Genomic DNA, 23,605 nt, shown 5'->3' with positions numbered 1-23,605 from the left:
GCTCACCCCGCTGCAGGGGTATTCCCCCTCCCTTCTCTTTGTAAGTCATTATTATTATTATTATTATTTAAGTCTTTAACTACTAAAACAAGCTTCACCCTCATGGCTGCCACCCATACTGTCTGCTAAAACCCCGGGCCTTCGTCATCCTGATCCTAAAAATGTCCTAACCAAACTGGGCCAAAGAAGAAAGACCCAGATGATATTTCTAGCTCCAGCTACATTCCATACGCCATCTAAAATAAAATCCTACTTAAACAATAGTGGCATCAGCTCATCTCAACTAACTTCTTTTCTTCCCCTCCCCCAAAAGACAGTAATTGCCAATCTTTAATATCAGCTAAAAATGGTCAGTTAAGAATATTTTTCCTTCTTAAAAACTCTCTTCAGCTCCAAAAAAGGGCAAATTGTTTTTGCCCCCAAAGCCTTATTTTATACTTTACATTGCAAACGCGTTAATTAATTTTCCTTTATCTTTATTTAAATTGTTGTAATTTATTATTGACATTAGCCATAATATTAAACCTATATCTAAAACCTCTATATGCCAAACCTTGTTTAATATTAATCTGTATCTAAATTTATATTAACACCTTTAGCTTATTTATTCCAGCTATACTAATAGAACAAGCCCCATGGCACATGCTGTTAAAGTATATTACAGAGCACGGTGACAGATCTGGAGGATCAGAGGAGGGAGGGGGCAGGTCAGCCAGTGAACTGGCTGCACAGTGCAGCAGACCAGGCTACGAGGTCATGCAATGAGTGAGCAAGCAAGATGTCTGGCTCTGAAGCAACTGTCTGCTGGGTGGGAGGTGGGGCCAGTCAAGTCTGAACCTCAGACTAAGTAAAAAGAAAAGGAGTACTTGTGGCACCTTAGAGACTAACCAATTTATTTGAGCATAAGCTTTCGTGAGCTACAGCTCACTTCATCGGATGCATATTGTGGAAAATACAGAAGATGTTTTTATACACACAGACCATGAAAAAATGGGTGTTTATCACTGCAAAAGGTTTCAGGAGAGTGGGGTGGGAGGAGAGAAAACCTTTTGCAGTGATAAACATCCATTTTTTCATGGTCTGTGTATATAAAAGCATCTTCTGTATTTTCCACAATATGCATCCGATGAAGTGAGCTGTAGCTCACGAAAGCTTATGCTCAAATAAATTGGTTAGTCTCTAAGGTGCCACAAGTACTCCTTTTCTTTTTGCGAATACAGACTAACAGGGCTGGTACTCTGAAACCTGTCAGACTAAGTAGTCACCTCAGGGCAAGGCATGTCAGGCCACTGACTGGCTGAAGCCCTCTGTTGGTTGCTGGCAGGGTTTCTCCAGCATTGGCTTCTCTTTATCACTTCCCTTCTCCCTAGGTCTGACTGTCATACGTATCCTGTGTCGTTTCCTTGGGCAGGTCTCTCTCCTTGTGCCCTTCTTGTGCTCATCTCTGCCCCTGTTCTTGTTGCTGTGTTTGAGTGTTTTCTGTTCCCCTCTGAGTCTGTCACATGCTCCCACATCCTGCAACCAGTCAGCACTGAGAGCAGGATGTAGTCACTTGCCAGGGAACAAGGAGACCAAATGCACCCATTCCGAAGCTAGGTAAGTATAACCAAGCAATTCAGCCTTTTTTTGCCGCCCCATGCTGTGGGCCCTGAGCCAGTGCCCCGCTTGATGTGCCTTTTTCCTCTTCCTGCTGCTCACTCCTTAGAAGCAGGGAAGAAAGGAAGAGGGAAGTGCAGAAGAGAGTCTCACTCACCCCCAGCCTCAAGACTGTGGGGCATGCAGAAGCTTCCTTTGAGACATGGCAGTATCCTCCTTTCTTCAATTCTTTTTGTGTTCTCTTGCACGCCATCAGTGTACAAGCACCCAAAGAGGGACCACTGACCTGGCTCCCGAGCTCCTGGAAGAGGCTATTTTATTATCATGAAGGAGGTGGGAGTAGCACGTACAGGTGAGGTTCTGATTTTAACAGGGCACCCTCCCCTTTTATGAGAAGTGGTGTGCCCCAGTGACTAGGGCATTGGACTGGGACACCAGAGGACTTGGGGTCTAGTCCCAGCTCTGTTACTAGTCTGCTGTGTGACTGTGGGCATTTGTGTGCCTCAGTTTCTCCATCTAAAATCCATGGATAATGATACTTTCCTCCTTTGTAAAGTCCATGGAGAGCTGAAGATGAAAAGAGTTGTTGATTGTTATGGTAAAGCCATAACTTCTGTGCACAAGGTAAGCTTTTGGGTACCCTAGAGCTTTCTTTTCTGATTGGACTTCCAGGATGCCCACTTACTGCATATGGGGGAGTCCTTCTATCTGTGCATTTTCCTTAGAGAAAGGTACTGCAATTTCTAGGTTCTTCCCTTAGGATTAACTCCAGGATCTAGACCAGGGGTCTCAAACTCAAATGACCACAAGGGCCACATGAGGACTAGTACATTGGCCCAAGGGCCGCATCACTAACCACCCCCCGCCCTGACCCCATCCCCACTCCACCCCTTCCATGAAGCCCCACCCCTGCCCCACCTCTTCCCACCCCTTACCTGCCCCCATTCTAACCCCTTTCCTAAATCAGGGCCTTAATTTAGTAAACTTGAGTCATCCATCCTATTTGTTTAACTTTTTAAAAACATTCTGACTTCATTTACCTACACCAAAGAAAAAATCAGGTGTATGTAAAAGAAATCAACCCCCCTTAGTTACCAAAAAGAAAAAGTTACAGTTGCAAAGTGATGACAGTGTGGTTCTGTATAGTGTTGTTTACAGAAGTCAAGCACTTAAAAGCAAGGAAATGACTGCTGACACAGTAAACCATGTTATTCTTAGCAGGTGTAAAGAAGCACATGTTTCATCAGACCACAAGGAACTTAATTAACTATGATGTCAGATGTTTCAGCTGGTTATCTGATAACTGAAACTTCTTGGGGGAGGGGAAGAAGGTATTAAACATCCAAATTATATATGTATACCTCAATGCCACATAGCAATCAGCTGAAACACCAATCCACTTGCATAATTATTTGTGAATTAATGTATTTCGAGTGGATAGAGCACTGGACAGGAACTCATGAGACCTGGGTTCTTGTTCCAGCTCTTGCCAGTGGTCTGCTGGGTGACCGCTCTGTGCCTCAGTTTCCCCACTGCAAAATGAGGATTATGATACTGACTTCCTTTGTAAAGCATTTGTGATCTACTGATGAAAAGTGCTAGAAAAGAGATAGGAATTATGATAATTATTGTTACACTTTTCCCTATTTTAAACTATACACGTTATTCTCAAGGAACAGCAATTACTTTACCAATAAATATTACCGTCAATGACTACATATATTTTCTGTCATCGATAACGCTTACCACTCATAGGGCTTTTCACCAATTGATCTCAAAGCACTTTACAAATGTGGGTAAGCGTGATCATTCTCCCTTTAGTCTCACATGCGGAGTCAGTGCACAGCTGAGACTAGAACCCTGGACTACTGACTCCTAGCTTGCTCACCGGATCATGGGGCATGTTTAACAGTATCTACCTTTTAAAAAAACTAGAAACTGAAATAAGGATAAAAAGACTAATAGAAAAATAATTGAAAAAAAAAATCCCTAGGTTAGATTTCAGGTTGATGGTGTGTGATGAAATAGGCCTTTCTTTAGATGCGAATATTTTGCTTGTATGTTAAGCCGGTTAAGGATGTCCTTTACTTCTCATTTCATTGGTCTTTTAAATGTTTTCGGGAGGAGGGGCTGGAAGTGGTGTGATAACATTATCATTACTTAGTGACTTTGACTTTCATTTTTTTAACCAAGTTTTTTTGTGTTAGGATTTGGATTTCTTTTTCACTGCTTCTGGCAGCTCTACTGGGGATGAAATATTAGGAGATCCGCTCTCATGGTGTTACAGTAAATGAACAGTGGAAGTATTTTAAGACAACCAGATCTGGAACTGGCATGCTGAGATGCCCCCCACTTCCCCCAAACAATTTGGTGAGAGAAAAATTTGGTTTCAAAGGCTCCTGGACTTTTGGTACCTCAATCAAGCTAGGTAGGAATTTTGGGGTTTGGATCCATCTCTTTAAAAGAACAAAACAAAAAAACCTCAACCACATCTCATAAAATCATAGGCCTGGAAGGGACCTCAAGAGGTCATCTAGTCTAGTCCCGTGCACTGATGGCAGGGCTAAGTATTATCTAGACCATCTCTGACAGGTGTTTGTCCAACCTGCTCTTAGAATCTCTCCCGCCTCCAACCCAAATACCATGCTGTGTATGGGTTTCAATGGAAGCTGAAAGCATTCCTTCTCTGCAGTGCTAAGGCATGTTAACCATGCAAAGGATAGAACAGAAATTCTGCTTTAACTGTATTTATTTTCAGGCATTCTTTTAGGGCCTGATTCTGGAAAGCATTTAAGCATTTAAGTCCCCTTCTTCAACAGAAATGCTAGCTAAGAGCAGGGCCTTAGACCTGAATAAATACAATAGTACCATTTTGTAACTCTCCAAAATGTTACATTTGGGTTATAAAGTGTTGATGAATTTGATACCTTCCTCAAAATATTTGAAAAAAAAAATTGTTGAAAGCTATTTTGATGTAATTTGGAGCCTGATTCTTCTCTGGCTTGCACAGTTGTAAATCTGGAGTAACTCTATCCAATTCATTTATCTGGGAGGAGAATCAGAATGCCGTCTGATAAATTACTACACCAGGTCCACTCAGTAGATGACTGCAGTTTGTATTGTTTTTATTAACTCCTTCAGCCTCTAGAAGGCAAATCAGAATATTTTGCTGTGTGGCATGTGCCCTCTGAATTTTAGCCCATTGGAAATGGGAGTGCTATTTTGAATTCAATCAGTACTAGAGATAGACAAAGAAAAATTTCCAACTAAACAGTTTTCTGTTGGAAAATGCCCTTTCTGTAAAATGGACATTTTTGTGTGTGAAACTGTGTTGATTTTGAGACTTTCCCATGGGGGATCAAAATTGAAACTAAAATTTTAATTTTGGATTTTTTTAAAAAAAAATTCAAATTTCATTTCAAATTTATTTTATTTTGTTTCACTTTGACTCATTGGCATTACTTCACCACATGTTAATAGCAGTACACATGTCACATTATGTGCTACGACTCCTGACATGTTGTCATAGATACTAATTAGAGGAGCAGCTGTTTTCAGTATGCTACAAAAATGATTCCAGGTTATCCCAAGGCTAGTGAAAACTGCTGCTGCTTTAATTGGTACATAGAGTGCTTGTCTTATTGTGTTGAAAATGTTACATTACAGTATAATCAGGAGACATTTTCAACAAGACAATAAGATAAGGATGTTTCAATCTGTACTAAGTAGCAGCTGCCCTTAATTTTAAAAATAAAATAGAATAAAAAATAAAAAAATATTTTGACTGCTATAGTGAGATGTCAGTTATAGGACATACTATGACTTATCATGAGATTTTGACATGGTTGGACAGGTTTTGATGTCATAGTTTGCCCTGCTACTGATATGTTACAACGTTTAAAAAATAATATAAAAAAACCTAAAATAAAATTAATTTTGAAACAACAATTTTTGTTTGGAAACACTGGTTTTCTAAATGTAATTTTCTTTTTCTATATGAAATTTTGGGGAATTTATATTTCAGGGGAAAATGTGAAAAATATTTGTTTTTGTTCCAATCAGAACAAAAACAGATATACAAAGTTCCTGGGAAATGGAAATTGAGACAGTTTCAGTCACCCTAGCAACCCGAACTTCAACCGTGCTAGCAACTCCAGGGCTGGTGGGACCATGCTCAGGTTACTCTTTGGCAGGCTTATCACTGTGGGCTGGATCCTGTGATGTGCTTGGCACTGAGACCCTGGTCCACGTAAAGCACTTAAACATATGCTTACCTTAAACATGCGGGTAGTTCCATTGACTTCCGTGACTCTCATGTTTAGGTTAAGCACATGCTTAAGTACTTTGCTGCATCAGGGCTAGAATGCTCAGTTTCTTACAGGATCAAGACCATAGTGAATTGCATGTGTATACATTTTTGTTTGTTTTCGTGTGTATGGTGTCTGGTTTTACCTGGGCTAAACACTCTGGGCCAGGTTGGCGTAATTCCATTGCCTCCAAAAGTAGTACATACCCACTGACTTCAACAGAACTTTGCCAAAATATTCCAGCTGAGAGTCTGGCCTATGAACCACAAAAGGTTAATTTTGTGACTCATTTTATTAGCAATGTTTCAGAGGGTTGCCTGGCCTTGTATAAAACACGTCATTTAATGAGTCTTAGAGGCAGGATAGAAATACTCTATTATTGTGGTTTTGGAAGATTATTCATGCATTAGTGGATTTGGAATATGATTGTTACAATAACCAATAGGAGCATAAAAGGTTTGAGGCTGTTTAAAATATCCATTTACAAATGAGTTGTTGCAGGAGGCCTGCCTGAACTAGCCTCCACTATCCACGTGTTTTGCTGTCTGGTGGGGGAGAGCATTTTTGGAAGAGTTGGACAAGAACTGCAGAAAAACAGAGGTCCAGCGGTTAGGATGCTTGTCCAGTACTTTGGGGATCGGGGTTCAAATCTCTGCTCTGCCACAAAACCTCCTGTATCACTTAGTCTCTCTGTGTTTGTTCCACATCTATAAAATGGGGACAATAGCACGGCCTTACCTCCCAGAGGTGTTGTGATGATAAATATACTGATGATTGGGAAGTGCTCATCCTTTAATAATGGGGACCATGTAAATACCTAGGACATTTAGATAGCTAGAAACATTATTCAAATAACCATCCCTCACTCCCAGATTCACTTTAACCACTCAAGCAAATCTGTATTCACTACAGCCAGTCAACATTTTGAATTTTCATCTTTTTGACAAAAAATTTTATACATTTATTTTAATGAATAAATTCACATTTTTGGAGGATGGTTTCAACCAGCTAAAGAGCTGGTTGGAGCTTTTAATTTTAAAATATTCATCACATTAAAAAAACTTTTTTTTCTTTTGAAATTGCAGTAAAATTTGTTGAAAAAATCCACATTTGTTACTTTTTTTTTTTTTTGACCCGGGGTAGTATTCACACCAGAAGTGTTTACTGGCCCTCTTGAAACCTCTTTGTGGATATAGGAATCATCCTGTCAACGAGAAGTAATAGCATCATGTGACTTTGGGTGACGAATCACCAGCTCAGGTAATGAACACTGAATAGAATGTACTCCAAGCAATACTTATGATGAGATGAGTACATATAAACCATTTGTTGAACAATTCCCAATTTGCTCTTGGCTATCAGAGCAAAGTTCTGGAGAACCAGAACCAGGAAAAGAAGGTACCTGACAAATGAACCCTTAAATACACATTTGTCTCTCTAGGAGTTAATACCCACTTCAAACACTGCCCAGCAGCAATTCATTCCTGCACCGAGATCCATTTTCCCATTGAGTTTAAAGCAAAATTCCCATTGATTTTAACACAAGCCAAGTCAGATCCTGCGGGTGGTATAGTGGAAAGGAATGTGGTCTAATGGTTAAAACAAAGCATTTGGCATCAGTTCAACTATTTCAGGCTCTGCTACTAACTCATTATATGACCTTGAGCTAGTCACCACAACCTTTGTGCCTCAGTTTCCTCATCTGTAAATTGGGGATCATAATGCCCTAACTTTGCAGACTGCTTTGAGAGCCTTAGATGAAAGAGACTATTTAAAGGCAAATTATTCCTGTAAACTCTCAGCAGATATTAGCACAGCCAAAGTTGATTTACTTGGTATTAACTGGGCAATGCTACAGCCCAAATAAGATATTAAAGAGGGAAAAACTGTAAACAGTGCAGAATGTTATTACTTTCAAAGCTTTGCTGCAGATTTAAAGCCTTCGGGGACATTAGCGACATGTCCTGGCTTCAGCGCTGAAGGGCAATGTTCATGTGTTGGTTATTTAGGGGATATTCCAAAAGGTAAACAATAAAAGACATCAAATAAATACACCACTGCTCTAATTATGTATGAGCAGCACTGCTTTGAGGAGGGGGTGGGGAGAGGCTGAGTGCGTATATATAGATGTCTTTGTTGTTTGTTCAGGAAGGCACTTGCAATAGGCCATGCTGGTTTTGTTTGGATTGCATAAGCTTTAATCTAAAGTTAGAGATGTTTTTAGTTGATCTGTGTTAATGTTGGGTGGGAATTAACATGCATAAGAGAAGGTCATGTGACCTCTCCCCCTTTTCCATTGCTTTATCGGATTCCTGCCAAAGCAGAGTGGCTAGAGGCTGGCTGGGCTGGGCTGGAATCACACAACCCAGCGAGATGCCAGCGATCTCAGTCCTTTACAGAGGTGCCGTCATTATTAGCAGGTAGTATCTCTGAGCAGCGAAACTGATGAAAAATGTGTGGCCAGTCAGGAGAAGGAAAGGAGATTGCGTGGTTGGGCTGGGGTGTTTAAGAGCCTCCTTGGGGAAATACAAAATTCCTGTCTGTGCTACAGATATTTAATGTCTAATCTCATCTCAACTGGGCAAGAGGAAGGGAGAATTCCTTTGGTTTCCACAGAAAAGTGATTCAGTAAGGGAGGGAGGGGGGATTGTGTGTCTGCTTCAGAAAGGGCTGAGGCAGTGATGCAGGCTGAGAAAATCAGAAGTGCCTCCCTTAGGATAAGGGGGAAGACTTGCCTTGTCCTATCCTGGAATATCTCCTGGCCCTTGGTACCTTTCCAGGACTTTGGTTCTTTCTCTCCGAGCTAAACGAGGGGAGGGAGCACAAGTGACTGTGTGATCAGGATGGAGTAAGGTATAATGGGGTGATAAGTGGAAGGGCTAAGGGTTATTAAATTGGAATGAGTGTAAAAACCTTCAGTGAAATGATGTTCTGAATAATGAGCTCTTTTGTTTGACTGCCTGCTCTCATGGGGAAGGTTTCCTTCCTATTCCTGAAGTCCCAGCATTGCATAGGAAGTGATTAAGAACAGAGGACTTTTTGGAAGTCCTACACACCTAGTATGACACTGCCTTGTGCTCAGGGTAATTTGCTCCGAAATCAGCCCTCTCTGCTCCTTTGCGATGCATTTTGTATGATCAGAAAACTTGTTCCTGCTAACGTTAATGCTGTGTGAGTTTGGGTTTTTGTTAATTTATTCCATTGTTTGGGGGGATCATATTTAGGAAACATTTTTGGAGTAATCAGCTAGTCACCTGTTTTATGAAACCCCTATCCTGACATTACGTTTGAGTTGGGTTAAAACTCAGTTTCCTGTTTGTTAATAACACGTTTTCTTCAGGCATGTATCCAAGTAACTCTGCATTGTAACTTCAATATGCTTAATTAGGGCCACATAGTCTGCTAAAGTAAATTGGTGTAGTTCTATTGAAGTCAGTGGAGCTATTCTGATTTACACTAGCTGAGAAACTGGCCCTAGATGTTCATCTAATGCCTCGAATATGTAAAATACTATATAAATATTAAGTATGATTAATATGAAACTGAAGTAGGAGGGATGAAGATTTTTTGATTGGAAAGTAAAATTTGATCAGAGACTTAGTCTTGGATATTATGGTCTCTGAGGGGTAGTTTTGAGCTGCGTGAAGGTACTTAGTTAGGATTTAAATCTTGATGTCCCTACAGGCTCTTCTGGAAAAATGAAGGGTTACTCCTCCCATCACCTGTTGGGTTTAGATCTGGTTAACAGGCTCTGCTGTATCCACTTCCATGTTATTGCTGAGACCAACCCATGTCAAATCTCATGCTGAATCACGAAACACGCATTTTTCCTCCAAGGTGAACTATGGGAACAGGAGAGTATGTGGCAAGAGGCTGAATTAGAGAGGACTCGGTACTGGGTTGTTGTCTAGAATATTTGGGCACTTTTGGCTTGTTAGGTTAAAGTCCTATGTAACACAGCTGTCATGAAAGTATCTCAGGGCCAGGAGAAGAAAAAGGACTATACCTGAATTCTAAACAGGGCTTTAGTGATCCAAATAAAATAAAAACCTGTATTTCTGAGGCAAGTTGAGTCTAATACTGAGGCACTCTGCAGCCTTGAGTCATTTTTAAATAAATAATTAAAGGGCAGAAATTTAAAGGTCTTCAGCATTGGCCTAACTCTGTTCCCATTGAAGTCTGTCCTGCCTCAAATGTCTCTCAAAAGCCTTCATGGTGGGAACTTGAGCTAGGTGGTGCCTCAGGATGGGAATTTGTCTATCCTAATCTCTTGTAGTGCAATATATTGGTGTAGCACTGTCGATGTCAGGGGTCTGGATGATAGTGTGTTAATGTGACCTTATTTATATCTGTGCTGAAATGTCAGAAAGGCTGGATCTCTACCTATGTGCCTGGGAGGAAGTCAGAGTTACTAGGGAACATACACAGCCTCTTGATTCTTCCCAAGTGTTTTGAAGTTACCTTGTTAATATGTTTTCTGTTTTTACTTAATATTGGGACTCATGTATTTGCTTGGGTGTCAGAGAGTGGGAGTCCCAGATTCTGGAGGTCTAGAGCATCTGTTTTTTGACTAGAAAGGTCGGAACGTTTTCGCTAAAATGAAATGTCAGCAAAACATGCCATTTCATCCGAGCCAAAACATTTTGCTGAGAGATATTGGTTTCCATGAAATCATAGAATCATAGAACTGGAAGGGACCTCTAGAGGTCATCTAGTCTAGTCCCTTGCACTCAAAGCAGGACTAAGTATTATCTAGACCATCCCTGACAGGTGTTTATCCAACTTGCTCTTAAAAATCCTCAACGATGGAGATTCCACAACCTCCCTAGGCAATTTATTCCAGTGCTTAACCACTCTGACATTTAGGAAGTTTTTCCTAATAATGTCCAACCTAAACCGCCTTTGCTGCAATTTAAGCCCATTGCTTCTTGTCCTATCCTCAGAGGTTAAGAAGAACAATTTTTCTCCCTCCTCCTTGTAACAACCTTTTATGTACTTAAAACTGTTATCATGTTCCCTCTCAGTCTTCTCTTCTCCAGACTAAACAAACCCAATTTTTTCAATCTTCTCTCATAGGTCATATTTTTCTAGACCTTTAATCATTTTTGTTGCTCTTCTCTGGACTTTCTTCAATTTGTCCACATCCTTCCTGAAATGTGGCACCCAGAACTGGACACAGTACTCCAGTTGAGGCCTAATCGGTGCAGAGTAGAGTGGAAAAATTACTTCTCGTGTCTTGCCTACAATACTCCTGCTAATACATTGCAGAATGATGTTTGCTTTTTTTGCAACAGCATTACACTGTTGACTCATATTCAGCTTGTGATCCATTATGACCCCCAGATCCCTTTCTGCAGTACTTCATCCTAGGCAGACATTTCCCATTTTGTATCTGTGCAACTGATTGTTCCTTCCTAAGTGGAGTACTTTGTATTTGTCCTTATTGAATTTCATCCTATTTACTTCAAACCATTTCTCCAGTTTGTCCAGATCATTTTGAATTTTAATCCTATCCTCCAAAGCATTTGCAACCTCTCCCAGCTTGGTATTGTCCACAACTTTATAAGTGTATTCTCTATGCCATTATCTAAATCGTGGATGAAGATATTGAACAGAACCAGACCCAGAACCGATCCCTGCAGGACCCCTAGCGTTCAGAGTGGGGAAGGAACCTTGACACTGTGAACCACTGATAACTACTCTCTGGGAATGATTTTCCAACCAGTTATATACCTACCTTATAGTAGTTCCATCTAGGTTATACTTCCCTAGTTTGTTTACAAGAAGGACATGCGAGACAGTATCAAAAGCCTTATTAAAGTCAAGATATAGATAATGTTTGGGAAGGTTTGGGGGTGAGAGAAAGGCTCATAGACTTTACGGTCAGAAGGGACCATCATGATCATCTAGTCTGACCTCCTGCACACTGAGGTAATGAACTTCCTCACTTTGACTGGAGGAGGGGGGAAACACATGAGACACTCTAGCTCGGTGGGTAGGGCACTGGCCTGGGATGTGAGAGACTAGGTTCAATTCCTTACTCTGCCTGATTTGGGGTGCTATGGGATGAAAGTCTTGCTCTAGAACAGGAAGCTGAGTTTGGATCTCTCAAGCCAGGGCCCTACCCACCTCACTATAGAGTGTGACGTGATGCAAAAGCATTTGAACAAAAACATTGAAAGTTGCCACAAAATGGAGTTGTCCTCCAGTCAGCTCCAATTTGGTCAGTGCTCCTCTGTGTTAATCAGGTGTGTGCTTTAAAACCTTGGAGCTGAAATCTCCTCCGCCTCTCACCAAATTCCTTCATTACAGAATGAGTTGGTTTAAACTGTTTTTGACAGTAGACTTGTTGGACTATTGGTCCAAATTCAGATCTAATTTGTGTACCAATGTATATCTGGAATAAATCCATGAGCCAGAGTGGTGGTGTTCCACATGGATGCTGGTCTTATTGAGAACACAAACACATATATTTTGTGTGTATGTGTGTGCCTGTCTTTTCCATCCATGTGTGGGTATGTATACATTTGCTTATGTCTGTGTAACTTTGCGAGGTTTTATTTTTGCCCTCTACCAGCATGCACCAGTTTGTGTCTTTTGAAACGGTGGGTTTTTTTGGTATGGTTTTATGGGCAGAGATTGTCGGGGTGGGGTGGGGGTTTCTGTGTGTGTGTGTGTGTGTGTGTGTGTGTGAGAGTCACTATTTTCGCCTCTTCAAACTGTATCTGGTCTCTTTTCCAGGACACTCATGGGACCATATGGAATGGATCGAACAGTGCACTGCATTGATTTCTATGACTGTGCAAATGGGCTGGGTGAGTACTTAGTTGATGTGCAAGTATCACCTTGGGGTATTGGAGAAAATGCACCATCAAATTGAGCTTCCAACATCTTGAGTGGCAACCTCCTCATGCAGGTACAAGGCTGTGTCTTCTTTTAAATAGCTTCTGGAGTATGTAAGGGAGCTATACCCTTAAGAAAGTGCTGGTCTTCTGGTTAATACACAAGAGTGGGTGATGAGACCTGGATTCTATTCCCAGTTCTGCCACAACCTTCCCAGGTCACCTTGGACAAATCACTGAGGCCCAGATTTTCCAGAATGTCCAGTGATTGTTTTGTGTACCTCCATTTTTGAGTGGCCAGCTGGAGACACCTTGATTGGGGCACCCAAACTAATATTTGTTAAATGTCAGTCCTTGTCTCTCTGAGTCTCAGTTTCTCCACTTGTATAATGGGGACATACATATTTCTCCACTGTTGTAAAATATGCTGAGATCTCTGGGAGAAAATAATTGTGTAGGTGTATTATTTTTATTATATTGTAATGTTCAATGACGGGAAATTGAAGCTGACTCCAGCATCCTCCTCACATGCCCCCAGCCCCCTGCCCTGACTCCTGCACCCCCACACATACCCAGCCCCCTCACATCCCATGCCCTGACTCTTGCACCCCCCACATTCCCACCCCCACCCTGAGCACCAAACGGGAGGTCCTGCATCCCCGACACATTCCCACCTGCACCTCTCGCTCCAGATGGGAGCTGCCGAGGTAAGCACTCCACACCCAAACCTCCTGCCCCAACCCTGAGCCCCCTCCCTCATTCTAGCTCCTGGCCAGACCCTACACCCCACCCCAGCCTGCTCCTTCACCCCCAGCCCTGTGCTCAGTGCACTCCCACCCTCAGCTCAGTGCAGAGAGAGAGGAAGAGAATGGGCTAGAACCAGGGAGAAGGTAGATACCCACTCTGCGTGGGCAGAGCCGGGATCCCAGACCAGCAGCATGCTGAGCGGGGCTGGCAGCTGGGACCCTGGCTGGCAGGAGCCAGCGGATGGAATCCCAGACTAGCAGCGGGCTGAGTGGCAATGGGCTGAGCCGCTCAGCCCACTCCTGTTCTGGGGTCCCAGCTGCCGGCCCCGCTCAGCCTGCTGCCGGTCTGGGGTTCTGGCTGCCTGCCCCTTGCCAGCCGGGGTCCCGGCTGCAGGCCCTGCTCAGCCTGCTGCTGGCCTAGGTGAACAGAACTTCAGGCTGGCAGCAGGCTGAGAGGGCTGGTGGCATAAGGTCAGCATTTTAATTTAATTTTAAATGAAGCTTCTGAAACATTTTGAAAACTTGTTTCCTTTTCATACGACAATAGTTTAGTTATAGAAGATACAGACTTACAGAGGGAGACCTTTAAAAAAACATTAAAATGTATTACTGGCACACAAAATGTTAAATTAAAGTGAATAAATGAAGACTCGGCTCACCACTTCTGAAAGGTTGCCGACCCCTGGATTAGATGGTCATAATGGTCTCTTCTAGACTTGACATCTCTGGATATTCACTTTCTGAAAACAGCCAGGATTTGGCATTGGGTGAATCAAAACGTGGGTTTGAGACCTTCCTAAGAATGACTGTGTTTCACAGAGGCAGTGAGGAGCAAATGAGCCTCTTCTTCCCCGCAAGCCCTTTAAGACCAATGAAAACACAAAGCAGTCCTGAAAACACAACCGTTGCTCAGACAGATGCTTGTCTTGACTTCAGTGGGAGCAGGGAGGCCAGCACTGAGCGCTTTTGAAAACCTCACTCTCTCTGAACACCTGTCTGGCAATGGGGCTGTCACCATGCTATAGCCCACCCAGACATGCCCCGTCTTTGGCAGCTAGCTGGCCCCCCTTTTCCACTCGGTGATGTCTGCAGCTAGACTATGGCTGCCTACTGCTTGTGCTGGCAGGAAGTACGTGCCATGCATGCTCTGCTCCTTGGGCACCCATGCAGTGCCAGCCACAACTTGACCTGTTCTCCCTGTTCGTTAGATTGAACTCCGCCCTTCATGAGGTGTGGATTGGAGGGTCTGTTTCTGGTGCCTGGCCAGCTGCAGATTGTCCATCTCCCAGTGAGAGCTGCCATGAGATAGGTAGTTAAAGTAACCTCATGCTTCCCTCTCTTGCCATAAGCGGAGTCTGCAGTGCTGCACAGGAGTAGAGAACCACTGCTCTAGCACTCTGCGCAGACGTTACCTTAGCAGCATACATTTCATGACTTGGAAGTGCTTTGTAATACCTACACTTTGAAAGGTAGGACAGAAACCCAAATTCTATTCTAGTCTGCTCATTATTTCCTGAGATTGAAGGAATAGTTCACCTGCATCCTGGAATGCTACCTTCAATTTAGGAGAATCACCTCAATTGTTACAAGTGGGGTGTGTATGTGTATAATGTATGCAGCATAAAAGCTTAATATCATATAGACAGATCCTCAGCTGGTGTGAAGTAGCAGAGCTTGGAGCTAGCTGTAAAATCTTTTTTCTGCCCCCCCCCTCCAAATTATTAAATGATTTTTGGGGGGTCACATGTCCATGGAAAATTTTGCAGTTTTTTGGCCAAGAAAAAAAAATCAGCCATAAAGTGAAATATTTTGATTCTGAAATGGTGCTGTGGTGAATCATGGAAGTTGTAGTTCTGGTGCTTCATGCTCCCATTCTTCTCAGTGGGCTGCGCTTCATGGTCAAACCATGTCTCCCATGATGCACCATGCACCTCTTGGTGAGAGGAGGCAGTGCATTGTGGCCGTGGTACAACCTGACAGATGAAATCTGGCTGAGGAGCCTGGCCTGTGGAAAGAGAATGGGAGCATGAGTCACTGGAACTGTAATTCCCATCAGGCACCACTATGGCATTTCAGAATCAAAATATTTTGGCTTTTGGCCAGTTTTCAGTTCTGTGTTTCAACAACTAAAAAATCCCCCAAAATAGAAATTGGCTCTTTTTAATGAAAATTTTTAGTCAAAAATCCAATTTCCTGTTGCAAAACAGCTCCTATGGAAAACTTTCAGCCAGCCCTTTGAGTCAATTTATGGTAGTTTGCACCAGCTGAGGATCTGACCCATATTTTAGTTTTTAAAAGCATGAAGTTTTTGGCTAGGTTTGTGTGCAGTGTTACCAGCACAGCACAGAAGATGCGGCCGAAGGAGTCGGGTGGAGGCCAAAGTTGGCCACTAACATAAAGTAGAACTACTTTACAGCCCAGAGCAGCTGCAAATCCTTATCATGGAAGGTGAGAGCCAGAGTAACACATTATGTTCCGTAGAGTGCATACTTAAAAAAAAAAAAAAAAAAAAAAAAAAGAAATGACAAATCCATCTGAATTCATGATGGGGAGCAATCAGCGAGACTCTTCAACAATCATAGCCAAAGAGAAAGAGGTGCTAAGAATTTCAGCTCTGCAGATGAACTAGTAAGTGGAATTTCAGCTCTCCTGAGAAACTAGTGCACGGTTGTTTGGTAGCTGTCTATTTTCAGCCGTCGGAATGAGTTGGTTGACAGTTGTGATGTCATGTCCACTGAAGGAATAGCTCTGCCTCTATGGAGCTTCCACTCTGGTGATGGGCTAACCTGTGCAATGACTGGGAGCTCAAAGCGTTTCCATTATCCAGTGGCTCGGAAATTTCAGCTCCATAGATGAACAAACTTGGTTCAGTTGCTGGGATTGCAGCTCTGGGAATGCACTAGCTAGGTCAGTGTCTAGAAGCTCAGTAGATTGTCTAGCATGCATTAGCCTTTCACATGTCCTTAAATGGTATACTCCATCCATATGTTGCTATATCAGGTTCTAAAACTGTATCTCTCCACCAGACTCTACCCAAGAAGGGGCGAGAGGCCTTTGTAAAGTGTTGCAATATGATGCAGCTGGTGGTACTGAAGTCTGGTGATTGTTTCCAGTGCAGTCCTTCAGCTTTTCTTCCTGTTCTGTTGTGGGATGAGCAGCATTTCTCAGAAAAGCTGAGGTCCAGTCATCCTCACCTCATCATCTTAGAACTGAGCTGAGTGTGGTTCACCTGCCACCTGTCCCTGACCCCAGACTGAAAAGAAGCCAGAAACTGCAAGTGTAACAGAGGGAGTAAGAGAAACATAACTGAACGTTGTCAGCTTAGGCGTGGAACAGGAGTCTGCTCCACGGTGTCTAAGAACAGGGATAAAGGTCACAAATCCTGAGGTTTGGTACCTGGGATGGAAAGCCAAGGAATGCATGAACAGGTGGAAAGCACTCAACTTTGAGCAGCATATCACAACCTGGGCAATAATAATAGTTAGCCCTTACATAGTACAGTTCATCTACAAAGCTGGGTACCCGTGACCACCTCTGTTTTACAAACTGGGGAACTGGAGCACAATGACTGACTTTGCCCAAGGTCACATAGCAAATGTGGCAAGGCAGGGGCTTGAAAGCAAGTCTGTTGTTTGTTTTGTGCCTGATCCAATAGACCTGAGTGTCTATTTGGCACCTAGTTGTTGAGCGTCACTGAAAGCCACCAGGGATCATGACCGCTAGACTAAACGAACAGCTTATCCAGGGACCCCTTGACCTGTAGTGGAGATGGAGATCCAGGGGCACTATGAGATTACAGGCCTGAGTATTTTCTCAAATGGCACAGGAGGGAGCAGGGTTTGGTGCAAAAGAGCAACCCCAGGGTCTGAATTTTGAAATATACCCTAAAGAACCTCACACAAACGCTGTCTGGGTCATTCTAAGCTCTACCCTGACCTGGCATTTCCGCCATAAACCTTTACTCTGTGAAAGAGAAACCATTGATGATACCCGTACCAAGTCCAGGACCTTTGCCAGAAAAGAAAGATTAAAGAGATCCAAAATAGGCTAGATTATCAGGCCCTAAGAATGACTTAATAAGCACTATACTGGGACACTGATGCCATCACAATTAAAGGGGCACTGTCAATTTAATTTTGGTCCCAAATATGAGTTGGGTTAAAATAAGTCAGCTCAGACAAGGGCTTAAGCTAGTGGACGGCCCCTTGTTCAGCAGAGAGGAAGTCTTGGAAGCTGGGGTGGGACAGAGGAGAGATGAGAAGGGACTTAGTCTCCGTCTCTGTTTAGAGCCTTTGGGATGAGTACTCCCTCCTTAGGGTTCAGGGTAATGTGTAGTCTCCTCCCCACCCACTTCTCTGTAGCCTGGCCTTGTCCCCCTCCTCATGTCTATCTGGGTTATGTCCTGCTCCCATTTCTGGTCGTTGGGGCCTGCTCCCTCTGAAATCAGTGGCACTCTCTTGCTGTTCCTCAGCTGATTTCTGTGGCAAAGCCCTTTGTACCCGTCTTTGCCATTGTAATAATAATAATAATAAATAGGAGTTTTGCCAGTGATTTCAGTGGGGCAAGTTCAGGACCACAGTCCTTCATCTTTGTGGCTATCTTCCCCTCGCTGCATATATAACTATCCAGCTCAGCCAATCACCCAAGACATTTCCCTCTTCTCCAGAAGCTCCTCCATACTACTTCTTACTATCCTCAGCAACTCAGATGGTTTCTTGCTTGTCCATCTTTGGTGTCAGGTTTCCCACCTGCCTGTTTTGTCCTTGGCCACATTCAGCCCCATAATTTCCATTCCATTATGCGTGCCACATCCTTTGCTCCTGCTCCCACAAATAGGGCACTAGTGCAGAAGAGCAGTTGAACAGCCTGAATATTAAGCCACACAAATGCAAAAGGATCCTATGGTTGTAAAATGCTTATCCAAAAATAGAAATAGGGCTTGAGCTGTGTCACAATTTAGCCCTTTAGGTTGGTTTCTGTATGTAACAGGAGACTCTTCCCCAGGGGTGTTCTGAGTCTGCAGCTGATGCAATTTCTGCTGCATTAGAAGTAGCTGCATATCGCTGTGGAAAAATCTGAAGTCTCTTAGTACCCAAATTAGGGGCAGCGTGCAGGGACTAGACCTTTCAAGTGTGAGAAACAGACACGGCCCTTTGCACTGCTTTGGTTCTGATTCTTAAGTGTATGTGTGTGGAGGGGGAACGCACGTGGGAGTGGGTGGCTTTGGGGGAAGTCAGGGGAGGAGGCTGTTTTGTTTGCCAATATTGGAGTTAAAGTCAGTGTTTTCCCCTATCAAAGTTTCAATGTGTCTGAGACTAATACTGTGAGTAATCACTGACTTTAATAAATAGATCGGATTTTCTGATGACATTTTTGGGGATAAAGGAGGATTTGTAGATACTCTGGCTATATTAAACCATTATTACAATTGATTCATGGACACTAAGGAGAAATGAGTGATTACAGGTTTTTTCTTTCAGTACCTAAACAGAGGAACAGCTAGACTCTGCAGTCTTCAAAATACACCTGTGTGTGTTACACTAGAGTTGTAATTCTCAGCAAATATATAATTTTACATTATTTCTGTCCCATATTTTGTATAATTTCTCCCTGTTTTTTTTCTAGCTGATACAGTGTAGAAAGATGCATGGGTGATTGTTGGAGTCCTCATCAGTAAAAGTCTAAGTGCACACAATGAGACCTTAAAGCTCTAGATACTCAGAGGAGACAGAATGGTCCTGTCAGAGCCTATTAATCACAGCACTTGGTCTTGGTAGAAAATAAATTGTGTCTCCTTAGATGTTCAGGAGAAACATCTGCAAATCCTGGAGAAGGCTACCTGAGGCTGTCAACATAATATAACCGTTTTTCTGCTAGGCAAGAGGGGGAATGCAACAGCAGAACACAGGTGTATGTATGGGGGGACTTGGCAGTTTGTAGCCCCTATACACAGAAGAGGTGGGCTATGCGCACATACCAGCATAGAAGAGGGTTTTGGGACAGAGCGGTGGCATGTGGCGTCAAGTGGTGACCAAGTGCCTTGTAGAGGGTCTATAATGGGTAGGGGCACTATTCTAGCCACCTGGCTACTCCGACAGCCAGAGAGGGACTCTGGAACTGTATCCCATCTACCACAGAGTTTGCTGCAGTAAGCCCACTCACTCAGGCTTTGTGCAGTGTGGGGAGGAAGTGAATTTCAGGCTGAGGTTTATCTGGTGTTCTGTGTGGTGTATTGCCAACCCCAAGTGTTGAACAATCCCGAGCCATGCCCACAATCATGCTACTGACTTAAAAATAATGAGATTATCAAAAATAATTTTTATTCACTTTTTTTTTTGTTTTTGAACCTTTTGGGTTCATCTTTTAAGCTTTTCTACACAAATTGAGAAGGCTAGAAACTTTTGTTTAAAAGCTGAGGTTCTCAGGTAATAATTTGACTCTGGAAGATGGGCTCTTATGAAAAACTGCTATTATGGAGAGGGACACAATACAATGGCTAGTTAACAATACTGCTGTTGTAGACAGTTAAAATTGGTGTACTTTTAAAGAGCAAATGTTCCCAGATTATTAAAATGGAAAGAATTTCCAATATTCAATTCATATTTCTTGCTGCTTGTTTTTAGTTTTTGCACTTTGCTCACTTTGGATAGCTTGAACACACTAGTCAATTTCACCTCAGTTTCTAGTCAATTTCACTTTCAGGCTCCCCTGCATTAGCCCAGGTGCAATGCTGCAATGTTGAGGTTACAAAAAAAATCCACTGGCATTTTTAAAATAATAGAAATATTTGCACTGGTCTTCGGTTTTGTAAGAATAGGCTTTACAAAAAACATACCGTTGGACCAAATGACCAGACAGTGTCCCTTTAACAGGTACACTATATGTGACCAGACTGTGGTTAGGGTTAAGACAGGTGCCAGGCTGAGCTCTTTAATGGAGGCTGTGAAATGCAAATAAGAAAAAGGAATTTGAAGCTTTTCTCTCTGTTGTGCCTTCTTCCGTGCTACTCTTTATGCCTAAAAGCCCTTCCTATCCCAGTGCTAATGCACTATTAATTCAGATGTCTTCTGGAAACTCCTGTCTTCTATGAATCCTGCTGATACCAACCCAGACCAGAGGGAAAAAACACATATTAAAAAAATGTCCCTGGCACTCTCCCATTGCTGTGTCTCCCATAGTGCTCAACATGCTGTTAATGCTTAACAAAAAATAATCAAAGAAATTGAGGTCTTCCAGTTTTCTTACTAATTAGAAACAGAAAGAGACCAGCACCCCCTTTCCTCAGCAAAGAGGTTTGTCAGCATTTCTAACCATGCTCTCTAAGTGCCCCTGACTGTGAGAAATGTGTGCAAGGACAAGAGGATCACATCCTTCATAGACATTTAATGAGAAATTGAAGTGGGGCACACACACACACACACACACACCTGTGTACTTTTGCCCTCAGGTGGCTTCATTATGCGTGGGCAGTGCTCAGAGGCCCGAATACTGCTTGGGATGCATGTCTGTGGCCCCTGTGGGAGTCAGTGTGAAGTGCGGGTCGACCTAAGGGCAAAATGACCCAGCAGAGTGAAGGGTCTCTTGATCTCCTCCCCTTCTACAGGGTGCATGTTGTGCAGACCTGCATTCCATTCATCTTCCATTAGATCCCCATTGCTAGTGTGGGAGAGGAATTAATTCACTGCATTTATTTAATCCTGAGCTTCCTAAACGCTGCTCTATCCTCGAGGTCCCTGCCCTGAAGGTGCTTCCTTCCTCTGAATCCAGTCTTGGGCTGTCTTCAGCCCTGACCCATGTGAGTTTCTGCAGGCACAACCCAATCTGTGGGCCCCCTGGCAGTGCAAAGTCCACCAAGTGGTGGAGTGAGTGCTTAATTTGTGTCAGGGCTGAGCCCCGGCATCTCTAGCCTTGCCAGTTCATAGCCCTGGCAAGGCTTGCTGCGTCAGTTATGAAAGTAAAAAAATTGCTTGAGCCCCGGCACCTCTTTCATTACAAATGAAGCACTGGGTGAAGCCAGTACTGTAGGGCACCCTCCGCATCACAGGGGGCCCACAGCTGGCAATTGTCTCTCCAAGAGTAGGCAGCGGTGGCCTCTGAGGAGGAGATGTGCGGACTCAGCACATTTTTAGGCATCTTCCAATGGTAGGACTCCTCTGGAGCCCCATCTGCTCTCTCTTGGCTGGGCGTCTTGGGGATGATGGTGGACCAGTCGCCTCCTGCCATCCCTCAGGGCATAGGTGCTGACTCCATGGGTGCTCCAGGGCTCCATGGGTGCTCCAGGGAAAAATTAGTGGGTTTCTGCACCCACTGGCAGCCAAGCTCCCCTCCCCCTCCTCTGTGTGCGCCGCGTCCCCGCTCCTCCGCCTACCTCCCAGCGCTTCCCGCCCGGCCGCTGCCAAACAGCTGTTTGGCAGCGTTAGCACGCTCCGGGAAGTGGGGGAGGAGTGGGAACTTGGCACGCTCAGGGGAGGAGGCGGGGAAGAGGTGGGGCCAGGGTGGGGATTTGGGGAAGGAGTTGGAATAGGGGCAGGGAGGGGGTGGAGTTGGGGCAGAGACTTTGGGGAAGGGGTTGTAATGGGGGTGGGAAGAGGCAGGGTGGGAGTGGGGCCTCATGGAAGGGGTGCAGTGGGGGTGGAGCCAGGGGTAGAGGCGGGGGTCGAGCACCCAGGGGAAAGAGGGGAAGTCGGCATCTATGCCTCAGGGCACGTTTCCCCCGGAGCACAGCTGTACCCAGCTGCGCACAAGGGTGTGTGCTCACTGCACCCAGTGGGCCAGTGCAGGGAGTCAAGCCCATGGTATTCATCCAGCCCTGGCGCTCCCCACTTTGCTGCCATGGTTCTGTCTCCACAGCGATACGGCTCAGGCTGATACACACATCCTTCATGGTAGCTTTCTAAATCTAGTGATTTCTTGGAACTTTGAAAATACTCTTGGCCATCTCACCAGGCAAAGCAAAGGAGATAAGCGATTTAAAATAATCTCTGGGTTAGGGCAGATAATCTCCAATTAATTAATTAGAAGTGTTATTTACAAGTGCCTACTTCAGAAAGACGCTAAGGCAGCTAGGTCATAATTTACGCTGTTTTTGTTTTGCTGATGGTTCAAGATAGCTCTGCTATCACCAGTCTAAAACCATGATGATTCTTTTCCAGATGGGCCAGATATGTAACATTATATCTCTGCCACTGGATTTGAGATTAGATTGGTTTATGGTGCTCTAGTGTGCTAGGGCTTGTGATATACACAAAGATGCAATCCCTGCCTTAAGGAAGTTTACAAACTGTCAGACGTGATGTAAGGAACAAAGGGTAATAGGATGCTAGGGATGAGCGCACTGGAGGAAAGACAGGGTAATGGTAGAGTTGGGTTGAAATTTTTAGATTGTCAATTAAATTTTCACCATTTTTTTTCTTGTTTTTATGAGAACTGGTCAGTATTTTAAACTTCCACATTTAAAAAGTGGGGGGCAATTAAAGCATTTCAAGAAAGTTTTTTCTCTTGTTCTGGTGTCTCTAAGTAACATCAATAGAATGACAACGTCACTCAGTGGGGCCACTGGGTAGCGTGATGAAGCATGGAGTTCATTGGTTAGCTATAAAGAAATGTTTTAGCTGGCTAACTTCATGTAGCTGGCATGGCAGGAAGTGGGTGGTCCAGGAAGGTGGTTGCCTTGCATCTCTGGAGAGAAGGATGATCCATGCACAAACAGCTGATAAAATGGGACCTGAATCTGGACCATCCTTGCTGCTGAGTTTGGTTTTGTAAAATTGAACCGTAACTGATGAGTTTTTACAAAACCCAGATCCATCTCTCTTGGCCCATCAGAAAACAGGGAAGTCTAACAGGATGTCAGGCATCTTCCTGCTGTTGTGGGAACCCTGGCGTATTGTATATATCAATGTACTGGGGCAAATGAAATCCATGGAACGATGACAATTTACACCTGCCGAGGATCTGTCCCTTAGAGCCTTTCCTTGGCTTCTTTTGTGCACAAGGGGAGTTTCGGGGGAGGGAGGAGGAATAGGACAAAGAGGCACTTACACACACTCAGGGAGCAGCCAGCATCTCACAATTTAATGGTTTCTGAGTTCAGCGGGGGAGAACCGGAGGTCCA

General features: G+C 43.7%; 1 protein-coding gene across 5 annotated transcripts in view; it reads left to right on the top strand.

The window, feature by feature from the left end:
- LOC140918363 (syntaxin-binding protein 4) overlaps positions 1-23,605 on the top strand; it is a 122,876-nt gene that overhangs the window by 28,343 nt on the left and 70,928 nt on the right. For all 5 annotated transcript variants that reach the window (XM_073362553.2, XM_073362558.2, XM_073362555.2 and 2 more), the window contains one exon: positions 12,645-12,718. In XM_073362553.2, coding sequence (XP_073218654.1) covers positions 12,645-12,718 — 74 coding nt within the window. The remainder of the gene's footprint in view (positions 1-12,644; positions 12,719-23,605) is intronic.

Source organism: Lepidochelys kempii, chromosome 10, assembly GCF_965140285.1.
Source record: "Lepidochelys kempii isolate rLepKem1 chromosome 10, rLepKem1.hap1, whole genome shotgun sequence".
Taxonomy (NCBI): Eukaryota; Metazoa; Chordata; order Testudines; family Cheloniidae; genus Lepidochelys; species Lepidochelys kempii.
This window is presented reverse-complemented; position numbering and strand designations above follow the sequence as displayed.